General features: G+C 50.7%; 1 protein-coding gene across 1 annotated transcript in view; it reads right to left on the bottom strand.

Annotated features, from left to right (window-relative positions):
* Positions 1 to 27052, bottom strand: part of CELSR3 (cadherin EGF LAG seven-pass G-type receptor 3) — a 40814-nt gene that overhangs the window by 9280 nt on the left and 4482 nt on the right. The window contains exons 2-31 of the mRNA XM_020999259.2: positions 23952 to 24611; positions 21233 to 21458; positions 20151 to 20266; positions 19689 to 19777; positions 17546 to 17703; positions 17159 to 17322; positions 16696 to 16821; positions 16276 to 16445; positions 15876 to 16061; positions 14484 to 14594; positions 13718 to 13889; positions 13233 to 13374; positions 12950 to 13070; positions 12351 to 12534; positions 11042 to 11143; positions 10747 to 10761; positions 9916 to 10010; positions 8206 to 8415; positions 6854 to 7058; positions 6558 to 6713; positions 6211 to 6379; positions 5431 to 5598; positions 4902 to 5028; positions 4368 to 4574; positions 4035 to 4209; positions 2574 to 2686; positions 2090 to 2169; positions 1253 to 1364; positions 991 to 1107; positions 744 to 889 (exon numbers count right to left, since the gene is read on the bottom strand). Of these exons, the coding sequence (XP_020854918.1) occupies positions 744 to 889; positions 991 to 1107; positions 1253 to 1364; positions 2090 to 2169; positions 2574 to 2686; positions 4035 to 4209; positions 4368 to 4574; positions 4902 to 5028; positions 5431 to 5598; positions 6211 to 6379; positions 6558 to 6713; positions 6854 to 7058; positions 8206 to 8415; positions 9916 to 10010; positions 10747 to 10761; positions 11042 to 11143; positions 12351 to 12534; positions 12950 to 13070; positions 13233 to 13374; positions 13718 to 13889; positions 14484 to 14594; positions 15876 to 16061; positions 16276 to 16445; positions 16696 to 16821; positions 17159 to 17322; positions 17546 to 17703; positions 19689 to 19777; positions 20151 to 20266; positions 21233 to 21458; positions 23952 to 24611 (4822 nt within the window). The remainder of the gene's footprint in view (positions 1 to 743; positions 890 to 990; positions 1108 to 1252; positions 1365 to 2089; positions 2170 to 2573; positions 2687 to 4034; positions 4210 to 4367; positions 4575 to 4901; positions 5029 to 5430; positions 5599 to 6210; positions 6380 to 6557; positions 6714 to 6853; positions 7059 to 8205; positions 8416 to 9915; positions 10011 to 10746; positions 10762 to 11041; positions 11144 to 12350; positions 12535 to 12949; positions 13071 to 13232; positions 13375 to 13717; positions 13890 to 14483; positions 14595 to 15875; positions 16062 to 16275; positions 16446 to 16695; positions 16822 to 17158; positions 17323 to 17545; positions 17704 to 19688; positions 19778 to 20150; positions 20267 to 21232; positions 21459 to 23951; positions 24612 to 27052) is intronic.

Here is a 27052-nt window from a genome sequence, read left to right as displayed (position 1 = left end):
AGTCCCTGCCTCCAGCCTCCTTCCCCTTGTGCCCATCCTACCTAGCCTTGTCAAAGTGATCGTCGCAATGCACAATAATGACCTGCTCAAAAGACTTCAGCAGCTCCCCACTACCTTAAATGTTGAAATATTAGTTCTTAATCCTGAAATTCAAAGCCTTCCACAATCTGGCTCTGTCTCATTTTGCCAGTTTTATCTTCCACTACTTCCTTTTTTGTCCATATCCCACTGTTCCCCAACCTCTTTCTGACTTTTTGACCTTATGTGCATTGGTATTCATCATTCCTCATGGCTAGGGTCATCTGACCCCCCAAACCCCCTAAATCTCTGTTGAAATCCTCTTCCTTCAAGGCCCTTTGATTCTCACCATAACCCTGGAAGATAAGTTATATGATTATTATCATCCCCATTTTATAGATGAGAAAATGGAGGCCCAGAGATGGGAAGTCCTTTGCTCCAGGATGGAAGTATATAAAGCCTTTGTAAAAATCCTGACTGTGTCTCAGGCTGAGCTAAGGGGACAGAAGGAGACGTTCCACATTTAGGCCAGGAAACGTACCCAGGCCCTTCCTCAGGGAAGCCAGAGTGAGAATTCCTGATCTAGTAAGGGATAGGAATCGATGACACCGGACATTCTTCCAACCCTCAACTCTGAAGTCTACAAACACCTCAGGGCTCCTGACATTCCTCACGCTCTGGTCCAACCTGCATGGACTGCCAGATTAACCCTGTCCCTCCGGTACCTGAGGAGGCCGCCTCTGCCCCGCTGACCGTCCTGTGTTCTGGCTGACCGAGCGCTGCTGACAGAAGACACCGTGGAGGCACCCAGAGTGATTCGGATGAGGCCACTTTCCTCAAACAGGGCTGTGTTGTTGTAAGCACCAGAGCCCTGCGAGGGGGGAAGCATGGTCAATCAGGACCCAAAAGCCTCCAGCACCCCTATGTAGTGACACAGCACTACCACCACCGATGCCCCCGAGATCGCCTCACCGTTCCCGGGGTCGGCCTTGCCTCCTCCGTTCCTGCTTTCCTGCCCAGACAGGCTGAGGTCCAAGCCCCTCGGGTCTCCTCATTCAGGACACAGAAGAGCAGCAGCACAGCTGGGCCCTGTGGCAATGGCAGAGGACAGGGGGAGTCAGTGAAGGGACAACAAATGGAAGCGAGAGGGATATTCAGAGGAAGGGGGGGAGCCTGGGGAGTAGTGGAGAAGCTTGGGGGGGGTAACTGTGGCAAAGGGGCAGGGCAGGGTCACCTGAAGGCCGCAGAACCCAGCGTGGAGGTAGTGGAAGGCCAGGACGCTATGGTTGACTGCCAGGAGACCGAAGAGCCAGGAGGCACTGATGAGCAGGAGCAGTAGGAAGGAGCTGTGAAGGGTCACATGTGGAGGAGACATAGAGACAGGGACAGAGAGACAAGAAGAAGGGCACAGACAAGGAGACAGCAGCAGGCCAGAGAGACAGAGGGAAGGAGAAGAGATAAGGACAAAGAGACAGAGAGAGCCAGGGAAAGAGGTGAGGATGGGGACCAAAACCAGACAGGGACAGAGAGACAAGAAGAAGGGCACAGACAAGGAGACAGCAGCAGGCCAGAGAGACAGAGGGAAGGAGAAGAGATAAGGACAAAGAGACAGAGAGAGCCAGGGAAAGAGGTGAGGATGGGGACCAAAACCAGACAGGGACAAAAACAGAGACAAGCCAGGATAGGGACAAAGGAATGAAGATAAAGATAGAAAGAGAAACAGAAACAGAGGCAGCGACAGAAAATAACAAAGACAAGAGGGATAAAAACAGATGTCCAAAGAGGTGAATTTGTACCAGAAGAGTTTCCTTCTAGAGACAGGAATCTAATGGGGAAGTTGAGGGAGGAAGGAGGAGAGTCTTACGGAGGGAGGGAGGAGAGTGGACAGGGCAAGTGCAGTCCCTTTCCTAAGTCACAAGCCAACAACCTTCCCTCCTTCTCCCACTCCCCCAAACCTCCCTCCATGGTGATATGTTCTAGGCCCTGGTCACACTTGCCATACCCTCTTTACAGCCCAGCAGGGCTCAGTCTGGACCAACATTGTCCCACCCATCCCTCGATATCAACTCACAGCACAGACATCCTCTTGGCCTCCCTCTGCCCAGGGGAGCAGGACATCCTTGCCACCAGCAGGAACAAGACCCCATTCATCTGGCCACACAACAGGTGGGGCATGGAGACAGATAGATGGAGAGCAAAGACATGGCAAGACAGAAGCAGAAAGGGGCACATGAAAACAGAGAGAGGAGAGAGTGATGGAACAAAGACATGGGGGAAAATAAGACAGCATCAGTCGGATATGGAAAAATACAGAAAGACATTCAGACGCAAAGGGTCAGGTGTAGCCACAGAGACATGGAAAGACAGGGAAAGATCCATAGAGACAAACAGTTGGAGAGAAATAGACACCTAAGTCAGTGTTTCCTCTCACCAAACACCCAAAGCCCCCAGCCCCAGCCCAGACCCCAGGGGGAGCAAACAGGTAGGTGTCAGAATTAAGGACAGAGTTAGGGTTGGGGGTTGAGGTTGGGACTGGGGGTACATCAGGGCCTCACCGAAATGACCAGGACAATGGGGCCAGCAAAGCTCCAGACCAGTTTATCATGGATGGAAATCCAACAGAAGTCTGAGTTCCCATAGCCTCCAGGGTCAAGGCCCACTGCAAGGCCTGGAGAAAAGAGGGCTCAGAGCAGGAAGCAATTCCCTCCCCACAACCCCTGACAGGCTCATCTATAGAAGGAAGACCACAGTGATGGGGGGAAGGGAGGGAGAAAGGAAAGGAGGGGCAAGGAGGGGCACAAGGAGCCCAGTGGAATCACACTCCACACCCACTGTCCCGCTACATCAGAGAGTTGGGACGCATCTTCCTCCTTCCTGATCAAGGGACGGGGGAGTTCAGGCATCTCAAAGAGGGAGAGAAGGTCCAGGGGACAAACTCAGAGACGGAGACCTATCCTGACCAATCTATTAATATTCAGTATAACCATCCCAATGGATCCAATGTACTTTGTCATTTATGGAAGCCTGCCCTAAGAATAACTCTGTCAAGTAGACGTGAAAGGTTTCTCAAATCCACTTGTCAGATGAAGAAACCAAGGCTCAGGGAGGTCATGGGATTTAGAGATCCAATACCCTCATTTGACAGGGTCAGGAGGCCCAGACCTCACTGACCTTTTTAAAAGGGCTCTCCTCTCTCCAAGTTCCTCTGACCCCAGCTGTTCCTCCATGCCACCTACAGTCCTGAGCACCTGAGCACCACCAAGTCTGGGGCTTGTTCTGTGGGAGGTCTGAGGTGAAAGGAGCCAGGTGTGTGAAGGGAAGCCTGGGTTTCATAGACTTTAGAGAGGAGCTACTTAAATATCCTCATTTAGAGGAGGAAACTGAGGCTCTGAAAGGGAAATGACTCAGGTTTCCACAAGACACAGAAAAGCTAGGATCTGAACCCAGGTGTCCTGGATCAAAGGGTGATCTATACCCCACTCAGCGATCAAGGAGCCAACAGGCCGGGGAATTAGAGAAGAAAGTGGGGCAACGTGGAAGCCTGGGTTCAAGCCCTTCAAAGAATTACAAGACAGCAGGAGGCCTCAGGCACCCTCTTGTTCTCCCTGAGGGCAGCATCCAGGTCTCTTTCTCAGATGCTATGGCTGAGCTGGTTTGGACAGTGATGATAGGTGGGGGCCTCACATCATCTGGGATGGCTAGGGGGTGTTGGCTTTGTTACCCACCAGGGGTGGGGACAATACCCAGGGCAGTGTGTGCTATGTGTTAGAGTGAAAAGAGCACTAGATTCAAAGTCAGAAGACCTGGGTTTGAATCCTACTTTTCTTTTTAGCTGCATAACCTTAGAGTAAATCACCTCTCACTGGGCCTCAAATCTTCTTCATCTACAGAATGGGAATAATAATTCTTGTGCTAGATGGGCCCACAGCTGAGGGGAAAGCCCTTTGTAAGTCTTACATAAAAGCAAGTGCTATAATTACTCTAATAATTCTCAGGGGAGAAGGGGTTCACTTTACCCAGAAGGATAGCTGGAACACCCCAACCCAGCGCATAGTAGAAAGGCATTGCCCCAAGGTCCACGTTTCGAGCCTCTGCCTGCATGCGATAGAGGTGCAGCCCCTGCACAAAGAGCCAGGAGAAGGTGCCCAAGAAGAGGTAATGTAGGGCAATGGCAATCACAGTGCACAGGAACTGGAGGAAGGGAAGGAAAGAAGAGGGTAACCTCAGCTCCGTAGGGTGGACCCCTGCTTCCTCTGCCCACCTGTCCCCCAAACTCCCCACCATCAGCACCACCAACAGAGCCCCAGGCCTCAGATGGCTTCCTAGCTTTGGACCCCCCAGCTGAGCACCTGGTTGTGGGTACGGTAAATCCCCAGGAAGAAGAGCAGCTCAGCCAGGCCAAGTGCAGCTGCCACGTTGGCATGGATCCCACGGGTGTTAGACTTGAGGCCTCGAAGGCTGAGCAGGACAGCCACAGTCAGGAGCAAGGAAACCACAGTCACTGACACAGTCACATGAGTAACCACAGCCAGGAGGGCCAGGTCACCTTCCAGACGCTGTGGGCATGGGGAGGGGCAGTCAGGAAGGAACGGGACCTTACACACAAACCCAGGTAAAGCTTCTGCCATGACCTCTGCCCTCCCCAGTCTACCCACCTTTGGTTTTGTCTCCCTAGCCTGACACCTATCCCTCAATTCTTTGATAGAGCAAACCTTCCATTCTGACATAACATTCCCATTAACACAGTCTAAGCCCCCAGGATTTAACTGAGCCCCCTCCCACCAAGAACCATGAGGGATTCAGACGATCATTCCCTACTCCCATCTAACTCAGGAATAGTTTGGAAAGTTCCTTGACATCCAAGAAAATGGATGTCCCCATACCTCTCGATGGGAGGCATCCATGAGCACCCCAAAAGTACCAAGCCGGGAACACTGGCAGCGCACATGGGTACCATTTCTGTGCACAAGCTCACAATCACGGGCTGTCCACACACCCCAAGGGTCACTCCTGTGGAGAGTCACATATGGGTTCAGTGTCCAGATGCCCAGTAGCAGGTTCTGTGCCTGCACCCAGACTGGGTGGAGAGAGGGACAAATGTGTGCACCTTTTCATGGGCCATCCCAGTACACAGACTAATAACATCAAAAAATCTAGAATTATAAAAGCCCTTAGAAACCATCTGATCCAACCTCTTCAAAGGTGAGTCTTCACCGGAGGTTGAGCAAGGTTAAGTGGGTGTGCGGGTGCTGGGTTGGGCATCCCCATGCGCTGGGCCAGTTCTACCACCCACAGGCTTATTCTAGAGTGGGAGGGACAGGTCCTCAATGGCTAAGCCAACATCATTCAACAGAGATGGCTCTGAGGATCACCCCAGGGGGGTTGCCAGGGGAAGAAAGGATGCATCCTCACGAGCTAGGCCGCTCCCACTGCACACAGAGGGGTTTGCTTCGATTTGCCGTCTGCAGCAGGCGGAACTCCAAGGTGACAGGGGACTCTAGAACGCCCTGCAGGAAGCTTCGCTCCCTGAACACAGACACGCTGACCACTGGAGAGTTCATGACTGGGTTCCGGGGGAGCCTGAAGGAGGAGCATTATCACCTGAGTCTCAGAATTGTCATGCTATGCTCACACCGACCCAACCCCCCAGTGACAGCCTCAAAGTCTCACAGTCATCTAGTCTGACCTCATTGTACGGGTGGAGAAACTAATGCTCAGAGAGCAAAAAGGATTTCATCAACTTCTGAGCTTACTAGATCCTAGCAGCCATGATCATGAGGCCTCTGCATAAACACCACAACCTCAGGACCCCAGACCTTCTCAGAAAAACAGACACTCCCATTCAACTCCCTTCCCTCCCCTTGACCACTACCACATGAAGAGACAACCTGGACAAGCTGCTTTATAAAGAACACTCAGGGAACAACTCTAGAGACCGTGGAGTCTATACATCTAGAAACTGAGGCCCAGAGGTCATTCAGCAAAGAGAAGAACCCAGATCCTTACTCCAAATTCATCAGCCCTGCCACTATACCACAATGATAAGGGATTAGGTCCCATACTAAAAGTGTCTTTAGGGAAGAGATCTCTTGCCCTGACACCCTGTTCTGCTGGGACCCAGGGTGCAGGTGGCCCCAGAAATGACCCACCCAGCCTCCCCTTTAGAGCAAACCCTTCAGCTGGCCCCCATACCTAACGCTTCGGCGTTCTGCCTGGTAGCGGGCAGGGAGCAGCCCTCCCAGGGTTCGGTAGATGAGGAGGATGACAATGGTGAGACCCGGCTCTGCTTCCAGGGGGCCCCCTCGGCCTGCCACGCTCTCGGCCGTCCCATTGGCATCACTGCTGCCACCTGTGGGCAGAGCTGGGGGAGGAAAAGGGTAAGCCAGTCAGTGACCCTCCAGGACAATCAGCCAGACAACCCCACCAGTACCACACAATCAGTGACTTCCAAGGAAGGTGCTGTTCTGTGGGGGCAGACAGTGGCTCGAGAAATCCCCTTCCTCGTTAGTGCTGCTTGTACTCCTGTTTAGGGGACTTACCTTCTGGCTGTGGGGGCCGGGGTACTGGAGGGGGCAGCACCACATGTGTATGAGGGTCCCAGGCATCTTGGCCCCGGAAGAGGCTACCGTGGTAACGAGGATATCGATGACCCCCCACAGTGGGAACAGGAAGTTCCATTCGATCAATGCTGAGCACTGGGGGCAGAGGAAAGGAAGTGTCAAAGGTCACTGGCCAAAGTTCACTTTCTCCTCTCAAAAGCGTATCCCTTCCCTTCCTCCTTCCTCACTGGGAGCTTCTGGCCCCCACCCGCCCACCCACTGGAGTCCCTGCTTACTAATATTAGGTGCCACCAGGCCCACGGGGTTCAAGTACGTGAGCTCCATGTTCTGGGCCAATGTTGCTGTGTACTCCTCCAGCTGCTCGATGAGGCCTGCGCTGGCCCCTGGGGCTGGGGTCCCACCTAGGGCTTGTGGCCATGGAGAATCCCACAGCTTACAGGTCTCAGGGGCCAGCACAGCTGAGCCAGCCCAGAGTAGATTCTGGGGATGGGAAGGTTATGGTGAGGAGGGCTCTGGTGACCCTTTCCCACTCACAACCCCAGCACTACCCAACACAAGGAGCTCCAGAGTGAGGGCCGTTGAAATACAGTGAACAGACTGCAGGATTGGGAATCAGGCAAGTTCTCAGGCACTTAGTAGCTATGGGACCCAGGGCATGTCACTTAGCCTGAGATTTAGCTTCCCCCTCTCTAAATGAGGGATATCCATGACTACCTGGCAAGTCAGTTGTAAGGATGAAAATTGGATAATAAACATAAATAACTGTGTAAAAAGGCCACAGAAATGTCAGCTATCATTGTGTGACCTCAGGCCAACCCTCCCCCTCCCTGGGCTTAAGTTTCTTCATCCATAAAGTCAGGAGACTGGACCAGGCCTTGAGGCCCCGCCCAGCTCTAGTTTCCCTGCTCCCATGACTTGACTATTTCTGTCGGTAGCTCTGCCCTTCATTTCGTTTCATATGATCAAAACCTTGTGGTTCTCCGTGACTTTCCCCTCCCTTATCTATCAAGCACAATCCAGACTAGATCAGTTCTGTCAATTCCACCTTCATGGTATCTCAGAAACGCCCCTCAGAGCAAGGCCTAGAGGGAGCTGGGCCAGGGGTCCCCAGTTCTGACTCTGAGCTCAAGGCCCTTTCCCCCAAAACAAAGTCCACTGGGACAGAAAGCAAGAAGGCTGATTTCCCTAAAGCAAAGCTCTGAACGCTGCCTTAAGTGGGGTTAAGTATCAGACAGGGGTTAAGAGGATAGAGATCAGCAGTCTTGACTTGTGGTAAATAGAATCAGAAGTTAGTGGAGCAAGGGGTCGCTAGGGTCATCCCACTGAAATAGGCTTCCTATAGAAATGTGGGGATATCAGCTATGGTGGAGAGTCAGAGATAAACCGATTCTGAAGTCAGTGAGGAATGGCCAGAGTCAGCTTGTTCAGACATTCATTTTCTGTGATCCTGCTGGGGAAGGGGGGAATTGTTGTGGTGACCAGGATGCTATGGAGGTGGGTTCAGACAGTTATCAGGAGGGTCAGAAGCATGTCTAGGATCTCCTTCCTAGAATGGGAGTTCTACGGGACGTCAGCCAGGGTAATTCAGGGATCAGGGATCAGGGTCAGCAGGGACAGTCAGGGTCACCTCATTAAAGTGGGCATCCTGTGTGGCAGTTAGCCCAAAGCCCTGCTGATGACTCTCGAAGGCCAGGAGCCGGCCCAGAAGTCGGGCAGCAATGTGGACATCATTGCCGAAATATCGCTCAGTCTGGCCGGTTACTGCACGAAGCCTTTGGGCCAACTTCTTGGCCTCAATGGTGTCCAGCTCTGTTTCATTGCGCTCTAGATCTTCCAGCTGCCCAGGACGAAGCAGAAGGGACAAAGGGTCACTCTGAAGCTCCCCTTTTGTTCCTCCCCATCTCCACCTGGCCTTAAGATTCCCAGAATCATCCCATTTCTACTAGTCCTCCCATACCTACGCCAAGGGGCACAGGGTAAGGACCACTGGCAGACTGAGACTATGCGTAAGGATGACACTGAGGGATCACAGAACACCTTTGCTAGATAGGAATGTAGTAATCACCTCACCTAACCTCTTTATGTCATACGGAACAAAATGGACTCAGAGGAGACAGAGGGATTTGCCCAGAGTCACAAAGCCAGGATTTGACCTCATTCCAAATGAGAAACGGCTGCTCATTCCACAGGGAGGAAGGAAAAAGGGAAAGGAGGGAGGAGGGAGGGAGGAAAGGAGGGAGGGAGGAAGGAGGGATGGAGGGAGGGAGGAGAGGAAGGAAGAAGGAAGGAAGGAAGAAGGGAGAAGGAAGCAAGGAAGGAAGGAAGAGGAGGGAGGAGGAGGAAGGAAGGGAGGGAGGGAGGAAGGAAGGAAGGAAGGAAGGAAGTCTTTATTAAGCTCCTAAGTGCTTTAAAAATATAATCTCATTTGGTCCTCAAAACAAACCTGGGAAATAGATGCTTTTGTTTTACAGCTGAGGAAACTGAAGTAGATGGAGGTTAAGTGACCTGCCCAGGTTCACAGAGCTAGTAAATGTTTGAACTCACATCTTCTTGACTCCAGGCCTAATATTCTATCCACTGGGCCACCTAACTGTCATAGACAGGGTTCTCTGTACAAGAGTATATTGCCTTCAAATTGGGAAGAATGTCTGTACAATACTGGGGTCTACTATTAGTGTCACAAAATCCAGAGTGGGAATAGCCAGTAGGATCATGGGGAAAGGGTGCCTATGGAGTTGGTGGGGAGAAGGGAGGGAACTAGAGGGTTTAAGGAGGTCTAGAAATTTCTGGTTCTGAGTTGAAAGAGGCTATTCATAGTAGCATCGGCTTCGGGAAGGTAGACACTAGGGAGGTCTCAGGAGGAGGCTGTGGCCCAGGGAAGAAGGAGTTATTACCAGTTGAGCCAAGTTCCAGAAAGTTGGAAGGTATTAGGGAGCTGTGGAGCATGCAGGAGGCTGTGAAGATATGGAGGGGGTCTCTGGGGTTAGAGAGAGATGTACTACTAGCAAAGGCATCTCCTAGAAAGCTAGAGGGAGTCTGAGGATATTGAGGTAGATGGGGAACAAGCATTTCTTAAGTGTCTACTGTGCGCCAGGAAGGGCTCTGTGCTAAGCACTTTACAAGTATTATCTCATTTGATCCTCACAACAACCCTGGGGAATAGGTGCTGTTATATTATCCCCATTTTACAGATGAGGAAACAAGCAAACGGAGATTAAGTGACTTGCTCAAGGTCACACATCTGGTAAGTCCCTTAGGCTTCCTGACTCTAGTCCCAAAGTTTTACCCACTGTGCCACCTCATTACAGGAAGGGGGTGTGTGTGAGGGAAATACTACCAGCAGGCCCAGTTCCCGGAAGGCAGGTGAGGTACAGTTGAAGAGGTCTGGCTCCAGCCACCCCTTGTCCTCATCACAGCGTCGGATGGCGGCACCTATGCAAAGGTGAGAAGTCATCACTGTCAGAGCCCCAGGCTGTGGGCAGCCAGGTTCCCCAGGTCCTAGTCACAAGCCAAGGCCCCACACAGCCTGAGTCAAGAGCCAGCTCGGGGCCAGAGAAGCCAGTGACCTCCAACGACTGACCCCTCCAGGTCACCACAGGGGAAGCCCTACCCCCTGTCCCCCCAGAACCTCCAGGTGCAAAAATCTAGCGCTCCTGAAACCTGGTGGCACCATATGCAGAAGACAGTGACAAGGTGGGGGGGGGAAGGGAGGATTATAAGCATTATAAGTCAGTTCTCAATCACCTGTACTAACAGAGCAGGGCAGAGGCAAAAATGACCCTAAGCCAGCAGATAATTAAAAAATCATTTAGAATCGAATTTAAGAAGCAAGGAGGTATAAGCAAACACAAACAAGCTGCCCCTCCCCCAGCACACACATCCACTCTCAGAAACACACAGACACCCATTCATATCCAACCCCACAGTCGGAAGGAGGCAGTAGCCCTATATGATCCACACCACATTGTGGATAATTGAGAACCAACTAATTTGTTAGTGCCAAGAAAAGCAGGGATCTGCAGAGACTCCAGGCAATTCGAAGAATTTAGGCAGCAAGTGGTAAGGGGGGAAGGGTTACAGGCAGGACTTCAGCCAGCAAAGGATTCTTGGGGACCTAAGGCAGCAGGAGAGACCTAAGCATCCCTGAGGACAAAGTGGGGGGACTTACCTGCTCCCCGCAAACCTGCCCAGAAACCAAGAGAAATGGAAAAATGACAGGTGAGGGGGCTAGGGGCAGCAGAGGTGGTAGAGGAGAGGCTCTAAACCATATCCCCTCAACTCCCATCTCCCCCTCCCTTTCCTACCCCCTAAGAGGAATGTCCCCTAAGGCCTAACTTGTCACATATTATGGGCACCCCCCAAGTTGGCAGGATCCCAGGGCCCTATATTCCCTTTTCTCTAGCTGTCCCCTCCCTCTCCCAGGTCCCACTGAGGACCTATCACTTCCAACCACAGTCACTTACCCAGGGAGCCTTTGGGGCAAGGTACCATGGCCAACAGCCCAAACTTGGTCTGTGGCCACCACACACCACCTTTCAGTGACTTGGGGCATCCATCATAGAGCACTGGGAAGGGAGAGAAGAGGAAGCTAAAACCAGGATCAGAGAGGGCCAGCAAGTCTTGAAGTAGTCCCTGACAATTCTGCAGAGCCCAGTGCCCCCCAGAAAGCTTAGCAACAAGCCCTGATTTTGGAGTCAGGAGATGTGTGTTTGTCCTCCAGGTATTAGCAGTGGGACAACGGACAGGTCACTTGACTTCTCTGAGACCATCCTCCCCCATCTGTCATAAGGAGACAATTACACTTGCACTACCAAATGCACAAAGCTGTGAGGAAAGCTCTTGGTAAAACACGTCTGTATCCCAGCTTAAAGATAAGTAATGATTATAAAGAAAACAGTCCTACTTAGGTTTACATCTAAGACTGGGGCTTTGATAAGCAGACAAAGAATAATAATAGCATCTGCAAAGCACTTTAAGGCTTGCAAAGTATTATACAAATGTTAACTCATTTGATCCTCACAAAACCCTTGTAAGGTAGGTGCTAGTATTACCCCCATTTTACAGATGAGGAAACTGAGGCTGAGAGCAGTACAGTAACTTGCCCAGGGTCACAGAACTACTAAGTGTCTGAGGCAGGATTCAAATTCAGGTCTTCCTGACTATGCCACCTCACTCATAAAGGAAATGTTAGGATAGATATCAAATTATACCAATTTATTTCCCTGGATCTCTCCAAAATAGGAGGGCTGATGTACATGACCTCTAAGGTAGTTTTCAATACTTAATGTTCTAAATTTCTATATTTTAACATTCTGTGTTCTCAGGTTCTTTCCAGCTCTGTTAGGCTACATTCCATGTCCCTCGAAGGTTTGTGCTATAAGGTCCTTTCTTGCTGACCTCCCATAGTTCTTTCTGTAACAGATGATCTCTATTGTCCCTTTCAACCCTTGAGATCCTCAGAGTCTTTCTCCTTTTGAAAAATTTTATTTTAAAGCATCATCTTTGTACATATTTCTACTATTGTTCATTTGCCAAACAGAACCAAGAGTTGTGTGTCAACAGTGAAAGAAAACTCGTATTTAAATAGCGTCTTCTGAAAGCAGGCAAAAGCCTTCCCGCTCACGATTATGGCACATTCCTGCCACCTGGTGGCAGCACACCTGAACTGCCAGAGCAGTGATTTGAACAGTAAAGACCACTAAATTGTATCTCCCACCTGTACAGCCATATCTAGATCCCTAAAAGCAGCTTTTTCTGGAAACCCCAGCTCACCCCGGCAGCCGCTGGCGGTGACCTCAGCAAAGGGGCTGTCACAGCTGTTGCACTGCCGGCCAATGACTCCAGGCCGGCAGGGGCACTGCCCGCTTTCCTGGGAGCAGGAGCGTGAAGAGGAGCCCACAGGATAGCAGTCACAGGGGAGGCAGGTGTCACTCCCCCGGGGTCGGTAATGGAACTCCTGAAGGGGGGACGGGGTCAGGGGCCTGGGGTCAGAGGTCAGGGCTTAGGGAAGGGGTCATAGGAGTTGGGGTCAGAAGTCAGGGCAGGTATTTGTGATTAAGGGGTCAAAGGTCATGGGCAAGCTGAAACCAGGAGCCGAGAATTGGTGGGTAAGAAGAATGGAGGTCATGGCCAGGGTGTCCAAATTAGGAGTCAGAGGGGAGGTGCAAGGGTCAAGGTCAGAGGTCAAGAGTCAAAAGAAGAAAATCAAGATATGGGTCTAAAAATTGGGTCAGCATAGGTCAAAGTAAAACAAGTTCAGGGATCAAAGGAGGAGAGGATACTGGTAGCAGCCATTAGAGGTAAGGGGTCAAAGGTCAAGGTCTGAGGTGAGGAGTCAGGGTCTGAAACACAGTGTACCCCACCCCATTTACCTTACAATAACACTGCCCATTGGTTTTGTTACAATCTGGATCAAAGCCCTTGTTGACATCACAGTTGCAGGGGCCACAGGCTGGGCTCCCCCACCAGCCCCGAGGACACTGTTGGTCCATTCTGCAGAGGAATAGGGAGCAGAAGTTACACTGAGAACTTCCCCTGACTGTCCCCCAACAACAGAATTCTCCTTCTGAGGTTTATCTCTGGCCTCTCCGGGCCTGCGTTTCAAGAACCACTCCCCCACTTCAACCCCACGGATACTAATCTCAGCCCTCTCACCTATGCTCACAGTGAGGTCCAAAGTGGCCATCCTCACATTCACAAGCGTAACCATGAGGTGCTCCTGCCCGCCGCTGGCAGGAACCCTTGTTCTTACAGGGATTCAGGTGGCAAGCATCCACACAGGCCTTCCCATAGTAACCTGGGTAATCAGAAGCATTTCAGCACGCTAATCCCATCCTCAGGATAGTAACATCAAGGCATTTGGTGGTTGTCCCAAGTCACAGGATTTAGAGTAGGTGGGGACCTCAAAAACCATCCAGTCCAATCCCCCAGTTTTAAGGGAGGGAAAACTCAGACCCCAAGACATCAACTGACTCTCCCAAGATCATGTAGCAGACCTAGGTTTTGAACCCAAGTCTCTCTGACGGTACACTGTCACTCCCTGGACCCTGTGGTCACCACTCTAGGCCAGAACCCCAGGACACCTTCCACACTACCCTTGTAGACACCCCCTCCCCCGCCCAGCCATGAGGAAATCCTACCTGGGTGGCAGACGCAGGAGAAGGTCTGCCACTCATCCCGGCAGTCAGCATGCAGGGGGCAGGGCTTGGAGGCACAGGGGCTGAGCACATTGCAGCCTGGCTCTGCATTCATCTTACTACTGGGTGGAGGGAGGGCTGGGGCCCCTGATGGCATGGTGCCCAGCCACACTCCCTGCCAGAAGATGGGTCACTGGGGGATATAGCACTGTACCCCAAATTCTAGAGCCACAAAGCCTACCTAAGCCCCAAGTGGGAGCAATTGCCCTGATCCCAAATGCCCCAAGATTGTCCCCTGCCCAACACCTTCCCCAAACATGAGATTGAGAACCACCCCATTCCCAAAATGAGACCTCTGGACTCCACCAAGAATACCTCCAAGCCCCAAAACCCCTTACTCCAAGACTCCCAGATTGACACCTTCCATCCTCAGCAAGAGCCTCACAGCACTGGAAACCAAGTCCCATCCCTACTCTACCAAACCTCCCCTCAGAACCCAAGACTCACCCCCTAGTCCTGAGCACATCTCTCCCAGCATTGAGGCAGAGTACCCTCTCTCAAACAAGACTTCCTCCCCAAAATAGTCCTCTTCTACCCATTCTGACATCACACCTATCCCCCAGACTATATCAAATTGTCTCCCAGGAAGCCTGTGCTTCCTGCCCCCAAGGTTTCTGGGTCACCTGATGCCCCTCAGATTCTCCCTTCCCAGCTTGATTCCCCTTCAGTACCCCATGGCTTTGGGGGGGGTGCTAGGTAGGCTCCTTACCTGGATACATCCATCAAGGCCCCGATGGACATCATGGGCCTTCAGCAGGCCCCCAACGTGGAGGTGCTTCACTTTCAGCCCATGCAGCTCACTCCCCACCGTCATGGTGTCCTGCGCAGGGAGGACAAAGGAAGGAGCTTCAGGTCAGCATAAGATTAGGCCATAGAGCACCAGGAACAGAGCTGAGGGTAGGAGGTGGCTGAGGAATGAGGAAGAATAACTGAATGCCCTTCTGCTAAAAAAAAAAAAAAACAATCACTTCAGACAGCCCAGCTTGCCTGGCTCCCTATCCTCAAAACAAACAGGACTGACAGTCCAAAACTTAAATACACTGGCCAGGGAGTGACCCCACGGTCTAATTCAGATCCTTATCATTTCTTACATGGATTATTCTTTTAGCCTAACTGGTCTCAGCCTGTGTTCTCTCTGCTCCTCAATCCACTGCACACACAGCCAACCTCTGTGATGCTAATCCTCCTAATGCCCAGCCAGGCCTGGCCACATCATACTCAGAGGCTTCCCACAATGGCTCCAGCCTACGTTCCTATCCTTTCTTCACACCCTCTACAGTTCAGCCACACAGGGCCATTCTGTAATCTCGTCCATCTGTCCATCTTACACCTAGTCACACCCCATTCCTGGAGTCCTTTCCTCCCAGATTGGGCAAGGTGAAAGCCTTCTCTTCCTTCAAGCTCTGTATCAGATGCTGCCTCTTCTATTCTGTCCTCCCTGATTACCCTAGCTGCAGCCCCTCCACAAACTGTCCTAAAGCGTTCTGCCCCATTGCATTTTTGCTTATTGTACACTTATTTGAAAATAAGTCCTCTCCCCTTCCCTTATCAGAGTATAAGTTCCTCAAGGATGGTATTTCCTTTTTCATCTCCATAGCTTCAGACTGAGCACCCAAACCTGAACAGAGTAAGCATCTGTTGAATGAATGAATGAATGAATGAATGAGTGAATGAATGAATGAATGAATGAGTGAATGGAACTCAGGCAGTTCTTGCAAGGAGGGGGAATAAGAGACCAAGATCCTCCCCCACCTCCAGAAGATAGTTACCACCCTGGTGTTGCTGGACCTGTGACAACCTTCATGCAGTTATGAGTCTCCTCCGAAGACAGCTTATTTCTCCCTTCTCTGAGGGCAACCTTTGATGCTTTTACAACTCAACTCTCGGCCCACCCCTTGGAGGGAGAAAGGGCTGGTGGTGACAGTAATTTGAGAGGCCATTGGGTTATGAGAAACAGGAACATATAGGAACCCACTAGGGCCAGTGAAGAGAGGGCTTACTCGGGATCCTGAGTAACCGAGGGAACTAGGTCCAGGTTCGGATGACAGACATGTTATAGGGGCAGAGGATAAAACAGGGTGACAAAGAAGTGGCCTCAGACCTGGAAGAGGCCGAAATCCACCGTGACCGTGAGAAGATAGTGCCCAGGCTGCCCAGCTTGTCCGCCCTGCAGCTCCAGACGGATGTCATGCCACCGCCCGTCACTGAGCGTCACCTGGTCCAGCAGAAAGCGGGTGGTTCGGCCAGAGCCCCTGTCCACCGCCAAGGACAAGAGTCCTTTCTCCAGCTGTGGAGAGAGAAAGCCAGTCCCGTGGTGGGTGGCACTTGACAATACAGAAATCTGGACATTCCCATTTACCACAGAATGAGAATGGGAGAAAATCAGTATCGGGGACCTGTACTCAGGAAGGGTCAGGAGGATCACAACTAGCCTAGCAGGGAAGGCTGTTGCCTAGCCTAGATGGGCAGTGATGGTTAGGGATCAGGGGTCATGGTCACACCTGGCACAGGAGGGAATTGTGCTGTCCGGCCTGAATCTGCAGCAAGACCCCATGTGGTGCCCGTGTCCGGAATGCCAGCCCCAGGTACCAGGGCACCGAAATAGTCACTTCACTCCCAAAGTCCCAGCTCAGGGCTCCGTTGCCATGGAAACGGTAGGGATGGCCCATGGCTAGGGATTAAAAGAGGAAGAAGGGATATCCAAACCCTCCCCCTCACAGTGTGGGTTCGTGGTTCCCCTCTCTGTGCCACTTCTAACAGTCTTTGCCCTGTAAATCCCTCCCCCTGTGCCTGAGCCCACAATATCCCACCCTCCCACCAAAATCCTCCGCCACACCCCCATGTCTCCTACGGCCTCCATCCTGAACCTGCGGCCCCTGCCCACCTCCACTGCACCTCCCTCTCCCAGCAGCGTCCCTCACCAAGCCCACAGTCTTTTCCCCCGAAGCCCACAGGGCAATCACATCGGAAGCCAGCCCAGCCATCAGAGCAGGTACCACCATTCTGGCAGGGGCTGGAGACACAGAAGGCACGCTTGGCCTGGCAGCCTGGGGCAAGCAAGGAAGCAAAACACAGGTATGAAGAGGGAGCCATTTGCCCTCTGCTTGGGCTCCCAAGCTCTTTGGGCAGGCCCCCAAACTCAATTCCTGTGCCCCCCCCTTTCTAGGTGGGAGAATAGGTGATGAGGGGAACATAGATTGATAAGAAGGGTGTTAACAGAAGTCAGTGCTCCACAGGGATTTGGGCTTACTCAGCAGGTCCTAGGGAGCCATACTGGAAGAAGTGCCACTGTTGGCTATGATAAGGGGTTGAGATAGGATTATCAAGGAGGTTCCAAATGGGTTTGAGACACAGGTGTTCCTATGAGTACAGATGAGGTCATACCAGGAGTGGTGCCATTGTTGGCCACAAAAGCTGCCATATCCACACGGCGGCTGTCAATAAACAAATCTTTCATGCAGCCTACAAACTCCTTGTGGGACACAGGGAAATTCTCAGGCAGGTTGGGAACACCACCCAAGAGCAAGGGTCCGGTCAGATCCAGTGACCTAAGGAGGAGATACGAGACAGGGCAGTTCCGGGAAGGCCTGCCCTTCTTGGGGCTGATCTGCGCATTCCTTGGGAAGAGATGGACGTGAAGATGATGAGGGGATCAGGTTTCCACTGGATGTAAATGCAAAAGGGGAAATTAAGGAGATAGGAAAGGAAGGTAGGAAGACAGGAAATAGGGGATAGCCAAGAAAGGCAGGCAAAGACACGCAGGAGGCTCACTTCTTGGAGCTGGTCTGGACACCCTCAGCTGCACAGGAGTAGTTGTTGATCTCAGCCCCAAACTGCAGGGCCACGGGGGTGTCACACTCATCCACGCTCAGCACAGCCACTTTGTCCTTGGAAGGGCCCTGAACCCCTCCTAGGGCACTGGTCCGGGGCTGAGGGCACAGCATTATTAGAGACTCAGAGGAGTCCACGATGAAAGAGACAAGACACCCCACCCTCTGGCCAGGTTTTCCCTAGAGCATCTGTCTCTGTCCTTCACACCCCACAGATGTGACAATAATAGCAACAACAATACCTTCCTTTTCTATAATAATTATCATTATAAACATGTCCTGAGTGCTCCCAGGTACTGTCCTAGCTCTTCACTGCTCCCCCTAAGGAGGATTTGGCTCTCTATCATGAGTATCCTTAACAAGGTGTGAAATTGCCCTGGCAAGGTTACCTCCTTGATAAGGTGTGAATTCCTTGCCTTGTCCTAGGTTGCTCCATTGACACCACATAAGGATGACTGATTGATTCATGGTCAGTTCATACACCTGGGCTACACCTTTGGACTTGGCCTTTAAAAGGGAGAGCAGAAACACAGGGGCGGAGAAAGAGAGAGAGGGGACCAGAGCTGGGAGGTCATCCTGGAGATTACCCAGTTAGATACACTTAGACTGGTCCCCTAGGAGGAAGTCTCTGCAGTCATACATCCCCTTCAGGGAACCATGTGCCATAGGGAAGCATGAAGCCCAGGGGTGGCAGCAAACAAAAGCAGTGATTTAGTGGCAAGATGTTCCTGACCAAGCTCAGAGCTGCAAGATCTTGGATCAGCAGCAGTAGCAGAGCAATGGAGGATCTCCTCCTAAACCAACTGTAGGATGTGCTTATGATAAGAAGGAGCTGAAACCCAAGGTGCAGCAGAAGACTCTACAGCAGAAATATAGAGGAGCAAACATAGTCTTTGCCCTACACTGGTACTGTGAGTTATGTGGACTGTGCAAGATGGATTGACTCTCAAAGGACCGCAAATTTTTGTAGTACTAACTCTAAGGATGAGGAAAGTATAACCAACTGACAGCAACAGTTGCTATATGTCTAGACAACTGGATAAGTTCCATGGGGAGGTGGGACTAGAACAGAGGTGTCCACTGTGACCCAAATCATATTAAAATGTGATTGGGAAATATTTAGCAAAATAAATAAAAATACAATAGAACACAGATAATGTTAATAGTGGCTTCTGTTTCTATTTGAGTTTGAGACCACTGGTCTAGAGGTAAGTAAATTATCTCTCTAAGGAGCCCTAGATCTTCTAGCGACGTATACAGTCCTCCTGACTTATATTATCCTTGAGGTTGAGGACCCCCAAAGTGGTGAAAGAACTCAGGGAGGTTGGAGTTCTCTTCCTTGAACCTGTGAAAACCCCATTTTGATCGTCACTCTTGCTGTCCCTCAGCTCCAGCTCTCATTTCATCCAGAATCTCCACCGCTAGGTCCAGGAGGCTTGGTCCAGTAATTCCTTACCACTTGACCACTGCCTCCTTTCCTCCTTGGGACTTCATGGTTTCCTAGACTCTAGACCACAGTTTAAGAAAAGATGTCCTAGGGCACGTGATTCTCTAGGGACGACAAGCCAAGACAGGTTTCCCCCAGGGAACTGAGCCTACTTGTGTCTTACTGGCTTCTTTTAATCTGACCTTCCAGCTCTGGTTCTTACTCTCTCTGCCCTGTGTCTCTGTTTTCTCCTTCAAAGACCAAGTCCAAAGGTGCAGCCTAAGTGTATGGACTAGCCATGAATCAATTACGCTCAAGATGGTGTTAATGAAGCAACCCAGAACAAAGCAAGGAATTCACACCATATCAAGGAAATAACTGTGCCAAGATAATTTCATACTTTGCTAGGGATACAACAAAGGCAAAGTCCTTATCAGTAGGGACAATGAGAACCCAGGAAAATACCTGGGCACCCTCATTATAATCATTATTAATATTACCCAGTATCCCTTGGGCTCATCCTCCCACCAGGACTTGGGGAAAGGAAGGTCAGAAGGTTTGGAGGGATTGTGGAACTGACTGAGGCAGGACTGGCCCAAAAGGAATGAGGGGATTTAGGAAGAGTTGAAGGTCTGGAAAGCAACAAAAAAATATTCACCTTGTTGTAGTATCTCAACTGCACTGTATGCCACTGCCCATCACTCACACCACTGGGCACTATGGGGCTCACTACTGTGCTTGACTCCCCTATAATGAGGGAGAGATGGGGTCATCTATGGGGTAGACGATACTCACTGTCTATACACGTGCCCCACAGAGTCCTAAGTGCTCAGTACTATAAACTAATACCTACAACTACCACCACCACCTTTAAGAAAAGATGCCATCCCACCTCAACCCCATATAGAATTACTAACTGCATGACCTTGGCCAAGTCACTGGCCTCTCTGAGCCTGAGTTTCCCCATCTGTAAAATGAGAGCCTTGGACTGAATGATGTATAAGGTCCTTCTCAGCTCTGACAGTTTATGTTCCATGGTTCTGCCCAGTTCTAATATTCTATGAGTCTATGAGGGTACACAAACACACATGCAGGGATACACACATGGATATGCACACACCCGTGGAGTAGGTGAGCCTCACTTGTCCTGCAATAATTTCCAGAGCAAGAAAATCGTGTTTCTCATTGAGGCGGCCATTGTAGAAGAGGAGCCCATGGGACCGCACTGTGGCAAACCTGGGGGGAGAAGGAAAAGCACAGCAGTCAGGGGACCTCTAGGTGATTCCAAAGTCATACACCCAACACCATCCAGAAGGATTCCAAAAATTAGCCCCCCTTCCCCTGCCCCCAACACTGGAGCTTAGAATTGCCCATCCTTGTGCCCATCAGGTGGCACTCTTACTGATTAACCTCCTCACTCAGCTCTGAAATACCCTTGACTCCATACTGGTATGAGCCCCTTGGCCACTAAGGAGAAGGGATTAGAGGGAGGAGAGAGATAAGAGTATGGTGACAAAGGAGAGGCTGACAAGTCAGTGGGTGGAGGACATTTGAGAATAACAGGTTTAAGAGGTGGCAAGTTAGATGAGGTATTTAAAGTCAGCAACATCGGGGGTGACGGACTGGGGACAGTGACGTGGGGTTCACAGGCTGGACATTATTTCAGAGCAGTGATGTTTGGTGGTAATAGGTTAGAGGCACTGAGATTGGGGGCTGCTTGGGAGAAGTGACTTTGGGAGTGACAGGCTTGGGAGAAAAGAGGCTGGGGGCTGAGTTGAGGAGTGACTGTCTGAAAAGGTGATGAGTTGTAAGGATGACAAATTGAAAATTGTGATATGTGGAGGGAAAAGTTTGAAAGTGATATTTGGGGGTAACAGGGTGAGAACTGTGGCACTAAGAGGTCTGGGGTTGACAGCTTATAGTACTGGCAAGTTTGGAAGTGTCAAGAACAGGTGACAGGCTAGTCTCTCATCGTTATTCTCCACCTCCCATCCCTCTTCCTTGGTGGCCAAGGGGCTCATATCAAGATAAGTCAAGGATATTTCAGAGCTGAGTGAGAAGGGATTGATCAGTAGGAACGCTGCCTAGCGGGTACAAGGATGTGCACCAGTGCTGCAGGCAGGGGAAAGGGGGCGCATTGTTAGCAGTGATGAGCTAGACGTGTTAGGTGACACATAAGGGACACAAGGGAAGGACACTTACGAGAGGGAGAGAGTGAGGTGAAATCTTTGGCGCAGGCCCCGGAACATGAGGAAGGAGTTAGGAGGGAAGGATCGGACAGCTACCTCACAGTAGGGCCCCTCGAAGCCCCCGCCCCCTGGGCACTGGCAACGGAAGCCACCAGAAGGTGTATTGGTGCAAGTCCCACCATTTCGGCAGACACCGGGCACACATCGACCAGCTCTGCTATCCAGTTCACAGTTCTCACCTAGAGGCCAACAACATCGATTATCTAGAGCAGTGGTGTCAAATTCAAATACAAATGAGAGTCACTAAACTGTACGTAAGGATCTGTGCTGTGTATTGACTTAGAAAACCACATGTTAACATTATCTATTTTTTATTGTACTTTTATTAATTTTGTTGGTTTGGTTTTTGTTCTTTTTGGCGAGGCAATTGACGTTAAGTGACTTGCCCAGGGTCACACAGCTAGTGAGTATCCTGTGTCTGAGACCAGATTTGAACTCAGGTCTTCCAGACCCCAGGGCCCGTGCTGGGGTGCTCTAGCCACCGTGCCTTCTAGCTGCCCCTGAAGGAATCACTTTTGTTTTTGTTGTGGTTGTTATTTTTGCTAGGTAATGGGGTTAAGTGACTTGCCCAGCATCATACAGCTGGTAGTTGTCAAGTGTCTGAGGATGGATTTGAACTCAGGTCCTCCCGACTCCAGGTACTCCTATCCACTGCACCACCACCTAGCTACCCCACTTTTATTAATTTTGTTAAATATTTCCCAATTACATTGTAATCTGGTTCTGGCAGCACTCCAAGAGCCCCCAGTAAGCCATGTGATTGATACCTTCGATCTATAGTATCAAATAGGCACCTCAGGCTTCCATAGTAGGGTCAAGGACTCAGTAAAGAGCCTCAGGGTTAGGTCAAACACAATCCAAGCAGGTGAACAGCAGAGCTATATTGGAGAGTCAGAGGACCTAGATTCAAATCCCACCGTTGACTCTTACTAACTGCAAGATGCTGGATAACTTTCCTGGGGCTCAGTTTCCTCATCTGTAAAATGAGGAGGTTGTACAAGATGCCCTCTCAAGTCCCTTTCAGGTCTATAGAGCCATAAATGTAGCATGTAGGAATGTACAAAGCTTTGTGCTAGATACCGCTATAAAGCACAAGTTGTGTCCAGCTTACTAGATGATAGGCTCCTTGAAGGCAAACTTATTTATTTTGTATTCCCTGTGACTAAAATTAGTTTCTAATAAATTAGGAACTGTTTATTTACTGTCTGTTAAATTGAGGGGAAAGGAGGAGGGTGGGAGAGCCATGAAAAAAATTCCTAGGCAGGGCTGACTGGAGCTAACTAGAGGAATCAGGGGAAGAAGAGCCCAAAGACAAAGGGGGGAGGGTGCTCTAGAGAGGTTTGTCATCGAATCATAGACTCAGAGCTGGAAGGGACTTCAAAGTTCATCACATCCACATCTCTCATTTTACTGATGAGCAAACTGTGGTCCACACAGAGAGTTTAATTAACTTTCTCAGAGTCATAGAGCTTGTGTTTGAGGCAACATTCAAACCTTGGTCTTTCTGATTCCAAGGCTAGCACCCTATAATTACACCATTCTTGCTCTCTATCAGAAAGAGACAACAGGCTAGGGCCTTGGATATCGAGGCTATGTGAGATGCTACCCTTGGTTTGAAATCCAAAGTGATGAAGTAAAGCATGAGGAGGGACCCAAGGAAAGAAGCATGGAATCTGTGGCCATCTTCTTCTGCATAAGAATTGAGAATAAAGGAGCACAGGAGAAAAGTAAAAAGTGGGGGGCCTGGCCCCAACAGTTGAGACAAGGGCATAAAGCACCCAAAGCTCCAGGAACCAGCAAGTATGAGAATAATGGAAAGAACCCTGGTTTGGAGTCAGGAGAGCCTGGTTTCAAATCCCCACCTCAGACACTCACTAGCTACATGACCTTAGATGGGTCACTTAACTTCTCTGGGCCTCAGTTTCCTTATCTGTAAAATGAACTATGAGAATAACAGCTGATGGGCTTCAGGATTTACAAAGCACTTTATACGTGTTACCTCATTTGATCCTCACAACAACGCTTATTATCCGCATCGTACAAATGAGGAAACTGGGGGTTATGGGACTGGCCTAGAGTCATACAGATAATAAGTGAAAGGGACAAGATTTGAACTCAAGACTCCCAAGTCCAGAACTCTAACTACTACGCCACCTAGGGTGTCTTACAGCTCTAAAATCTGTTCAGGCTCTGTCACCTCCAGTCTCACCACCCCTGAGAGGAGGCCCCCCTCCAGCTCCGAAGACCAGCTCCTTACCCCAGGGACCAAAAAGGTCAGAGGAGTCTGGGAGGAGGCATGGGAGCCAGCCACAGTCCAGCCTCTCCTCAGTGAGGGGCTGTGGTTGAGGCGCCTGCATCAGCCCTGGTACCAAGACCTTTCACCATTCCCCACCCCATCCAGTAATCCCTAGCACGGCTCCACTTGTCTCACAGTGAGGAGCAGGGAAGCAAACCGGGTGAAGAAGGCCCCAGCCCGCTCCGCCCCTCCGTGCTCCCAGGTGTTCCCCTCCACTCGCGGGCCAAGGCCTGGAGACTCAAAAGCCAGCGCCCTCGCGCCCACGAGCCCCACTCAGCTCCGCCTCTTGGCCTCGGCCCCCGTCGCTACCTTGGAGAGGGCGAAGAAGGCAAGGGACTTAGGCACAGGATGCCGCCTCCGGCCCCGCCCCGCTCACCTGTGAAGTGTGGGCGGCAGATGCACGTGTAGCCGCCCTCGCGACGCGCGCAGGCGCCCCCGTTGCGGCACGGGTTGGAGTAGCACAGGTTGATCTCGGTCTCGCAGTAGTCGCCTGTAAAGCCGGGCGGGCAGCGGCAGCGCAGGCCGGCGATGGGGTGGATGGGCCGAAAGAGGGTGGAGGCGGAGGCCAGGAAGGGCGCGGACGAGTCGAAGCGCAGGACGGAGATGCACTTCATGTAGTTCTCGCAGGGCTCCCGCAGGCACACGTTGTCGTCGAAGGGCAGCACGTCGAGGAGCGAGGCGGCAGCCAGGGCGGCCCGGCGCACGTACAGCTGCTCCTGCAACTCCTCGGAGCTGAAGAAGGGGCCCCCGCCACCACCTGCCCCGGGGGCGCCCCCTCCCGGCGCCAGCGCCGAGAAACTCACATTGAGCACTGACCCGCCCACGTCCGTGTCGTTTTGGATGTTAAAGATGAACACGTCCTCCTTGGGCGTGGCCAGCACGGTGGCTACTCCCTCCAGGAAGCTGGCCAGCAGCGGGGACAGGAAGCGCTCCTGCCACATGTTCTCCAAGCGCACCGTCAGGCTGTTGGCCAGCATGTCCTCCGTGATGATGGTGACCCGCAACACGCACTGCGCGGTCACGCTGTGGAGACCATCTGCGGAAACAGTGTCAGCGAGAGACTTGGCCTGGGCCCTAAGAGGGAAGTGGGGGTGGGGGGAGGGGAAATGCCCTAGGCAAACTTTGACTTCAGTGGGGGACAACCTTAACCTTCTGGGAGCTCCTGACAGACGAGACATAGAACTGAAGACAGAAGCAGGTGCAGAGAGATTTGTTCCCTACTAATGTCGAAGAGACGTCCAAATAATACTAATGGGCAGAAAATCACAAAATCTAATGTTTGGTCTAGAACTGTCACTCAACTGTTCCATCACCCCCACATCCTTCACTAAGGCTTGAGCTGCCTTGTCAGGGCACCACCCCCTCCCCAAGGGAGCAGCAGATGGTCACAGATATTCCTTCACAGAATGAAGCAGAAAAGGGGCTGGATCTTGCCCCCCAGGGATATGCCAGGTCTCAGAGCTACAATCTCATGAATATTCCTAGGGATCATAGGCCAGAGAACAGCACAGAGCTTTTACATAGCAACCAGGACAGTAACCACTGCCTCCTCCTCCCACAAACCTGCGTTTTGATGGACTAGATTAAAATAAAATTCCTTGTCTACCCACTCAGCCAGTTGTCTTTCAGACAGAATGCTCTGTGACTTCTCAGCCACAGCTGCAGACACTCTGCCCCAACCTCCTGGAGCCAAACACCAGGCTTTAGAGAGACAAGAAACCTTAGAAACCATATAGTCCAACCTCTCTGTTTAATGATAGTAACTGACATTATCCTTCAACAGTCTGACAGTATGCTTGGAGAGGCAGCTGACCACGGTGGATAGATAGCTGAGCTTAGAGTCAAGAGAACTTGAGTTCAAGTCTCCCTTCTGACAGAGTCACTTAACCCCTCACTGATTTAATCATTTAAGTCTATACTTAGAGAAGGTATCAACCTGCATTGGTAGAGGGGGTTTGATTATTAGTGAATTCCTTCTACCAGTAAAATCACAAATTTAGTCCCTATCCCTGTTACTAACTAATATTTATACAATGGGGCACCTGGGTAACAGCAGATAGAGCCCCGAGTCTGGAGTTAGTAAGTCCTGAGTTCAAATCTAGTCTCAGACATTTACTAGCTGTGTGACCCTGGGCAGGTCACTTAACCCCAATTTGCCTCAGTTCCTCATCTGCAAAATGGGGACACCCTGGAGAAGGAAATGGCAAATTACTCTAATATCTTTGCCAAGAAAACCCCGTGGACAAAGTCAATGAGATGACATAGAATCAGACAAAATAAACAACAATTTATACAGTCCTTTAAGGTTTGCAAATGCTTTACATACATTAAATTATTTGAGCCTCACAACAACCCAAGGTGAAAGATACTGCAGGTATTATTATCCTATTTTTCCAATGAAGAAAACAAGGCCCAGAGAGGTTAATGACTTGCCTATGATCACATAGTCAATGTCTAGAAAGGTTTGGAACCTTCTTTCAAACACTGGGAGCAACCTCTGTCCATGAAAGTTGAAAACTATGTTGCCACTTCAGTGAAGAGATTAAGAAATGGAAGCCAGGAAAAGGAAAGAAGCTGTCCAAAGTCATAGAGCCAGGAATTTTCAGATCCAGGACTCAAGCCAAAGTCTTCTGCCTGCAAAGTCCATGTTCTTTCCACTACACCATTCTTCCTTATTTCCCCACTCCACTGCCCAAAAATCCCTTTCCTAAATGGGGAGTGGACGACTCAGTGGGCCCTTCTTATATGGGATAGAGGATGTCAAGCAAAAGCCAGTAGGAAAGAAGTGAGAGCTGAGGGGATAGGACTGTTATGGGATCTCCAAGCACTTTACGTATGCCACCTGAGGCCAATAACAGTCTCCTGTGTTATGAGTGGGGAAAGTGAGGTACATAAGGAACCTCACGAGAATCTGAAGGGTGACTTGAGAAACCCCATCTTCCATCCCTCTGTAGATTTTATATTCTTCGCCCACCCCAGCACAGTGTTTTGTGTACAACTGAATTTAATAAATGATTGTTGTCTAATTCATTCATCCACTACTATACACAATTCACTGTGCTAGGCACAGAAGGAGGTATCCAGGGATTTCTTTTCCCAGTATGACCTAGAAAGTGGAGCTTGGTCTCCTGAGGAGAGGTCCAGCCACCTTGAGTCCCTAGGCTCCTGAAAAGGACCTTAGAGATCATCTAAGCTGACTCCCTTGTTTTACATATAATGAAATTGAGGCCCAGAGAAGGAAAGTGACTCCAACTCTATGCCCACTGTCACACAGCTAGTGGAGGAGGGAACAGACCCAGAATTCACATAGAGGTCTTTTGATTCCAAGCCAGGCCTCCCCCCACCTCCACATTAACCCAGGAAATAGTCCCTTTCTTTGAGAAGGCTTCAAACCTCTTAACTTCAAACCACAATACAATTCATGAGATCACAGGCTCCTCAATCAAGTGGGAGTTGATGGTGGAGAGGCTATAAACA

Source organism: Phascolarctos cinereus, unplaced genomic scaffold (genome assembly GCF_003287225.1).
Source record: "Phascolarctos cinereus isolate Bilbo 61053 unplaced genomic scaffold, phaCin_HiC Scaffold_4;HRSCAF=312, whole genome shotgun sequence".
Taxonomy (NCBI): Eukaryota; Metazoa; Chordata; class Mammalia; order Diprotodontia; family Phascolarctidae; genus Phascolarctos; species Phascolarctos cinereus.
Note: the sequence above shows the minus strand (reverse complement) of the source record. Positions and strands in the feature narration are given on the sequence as shown.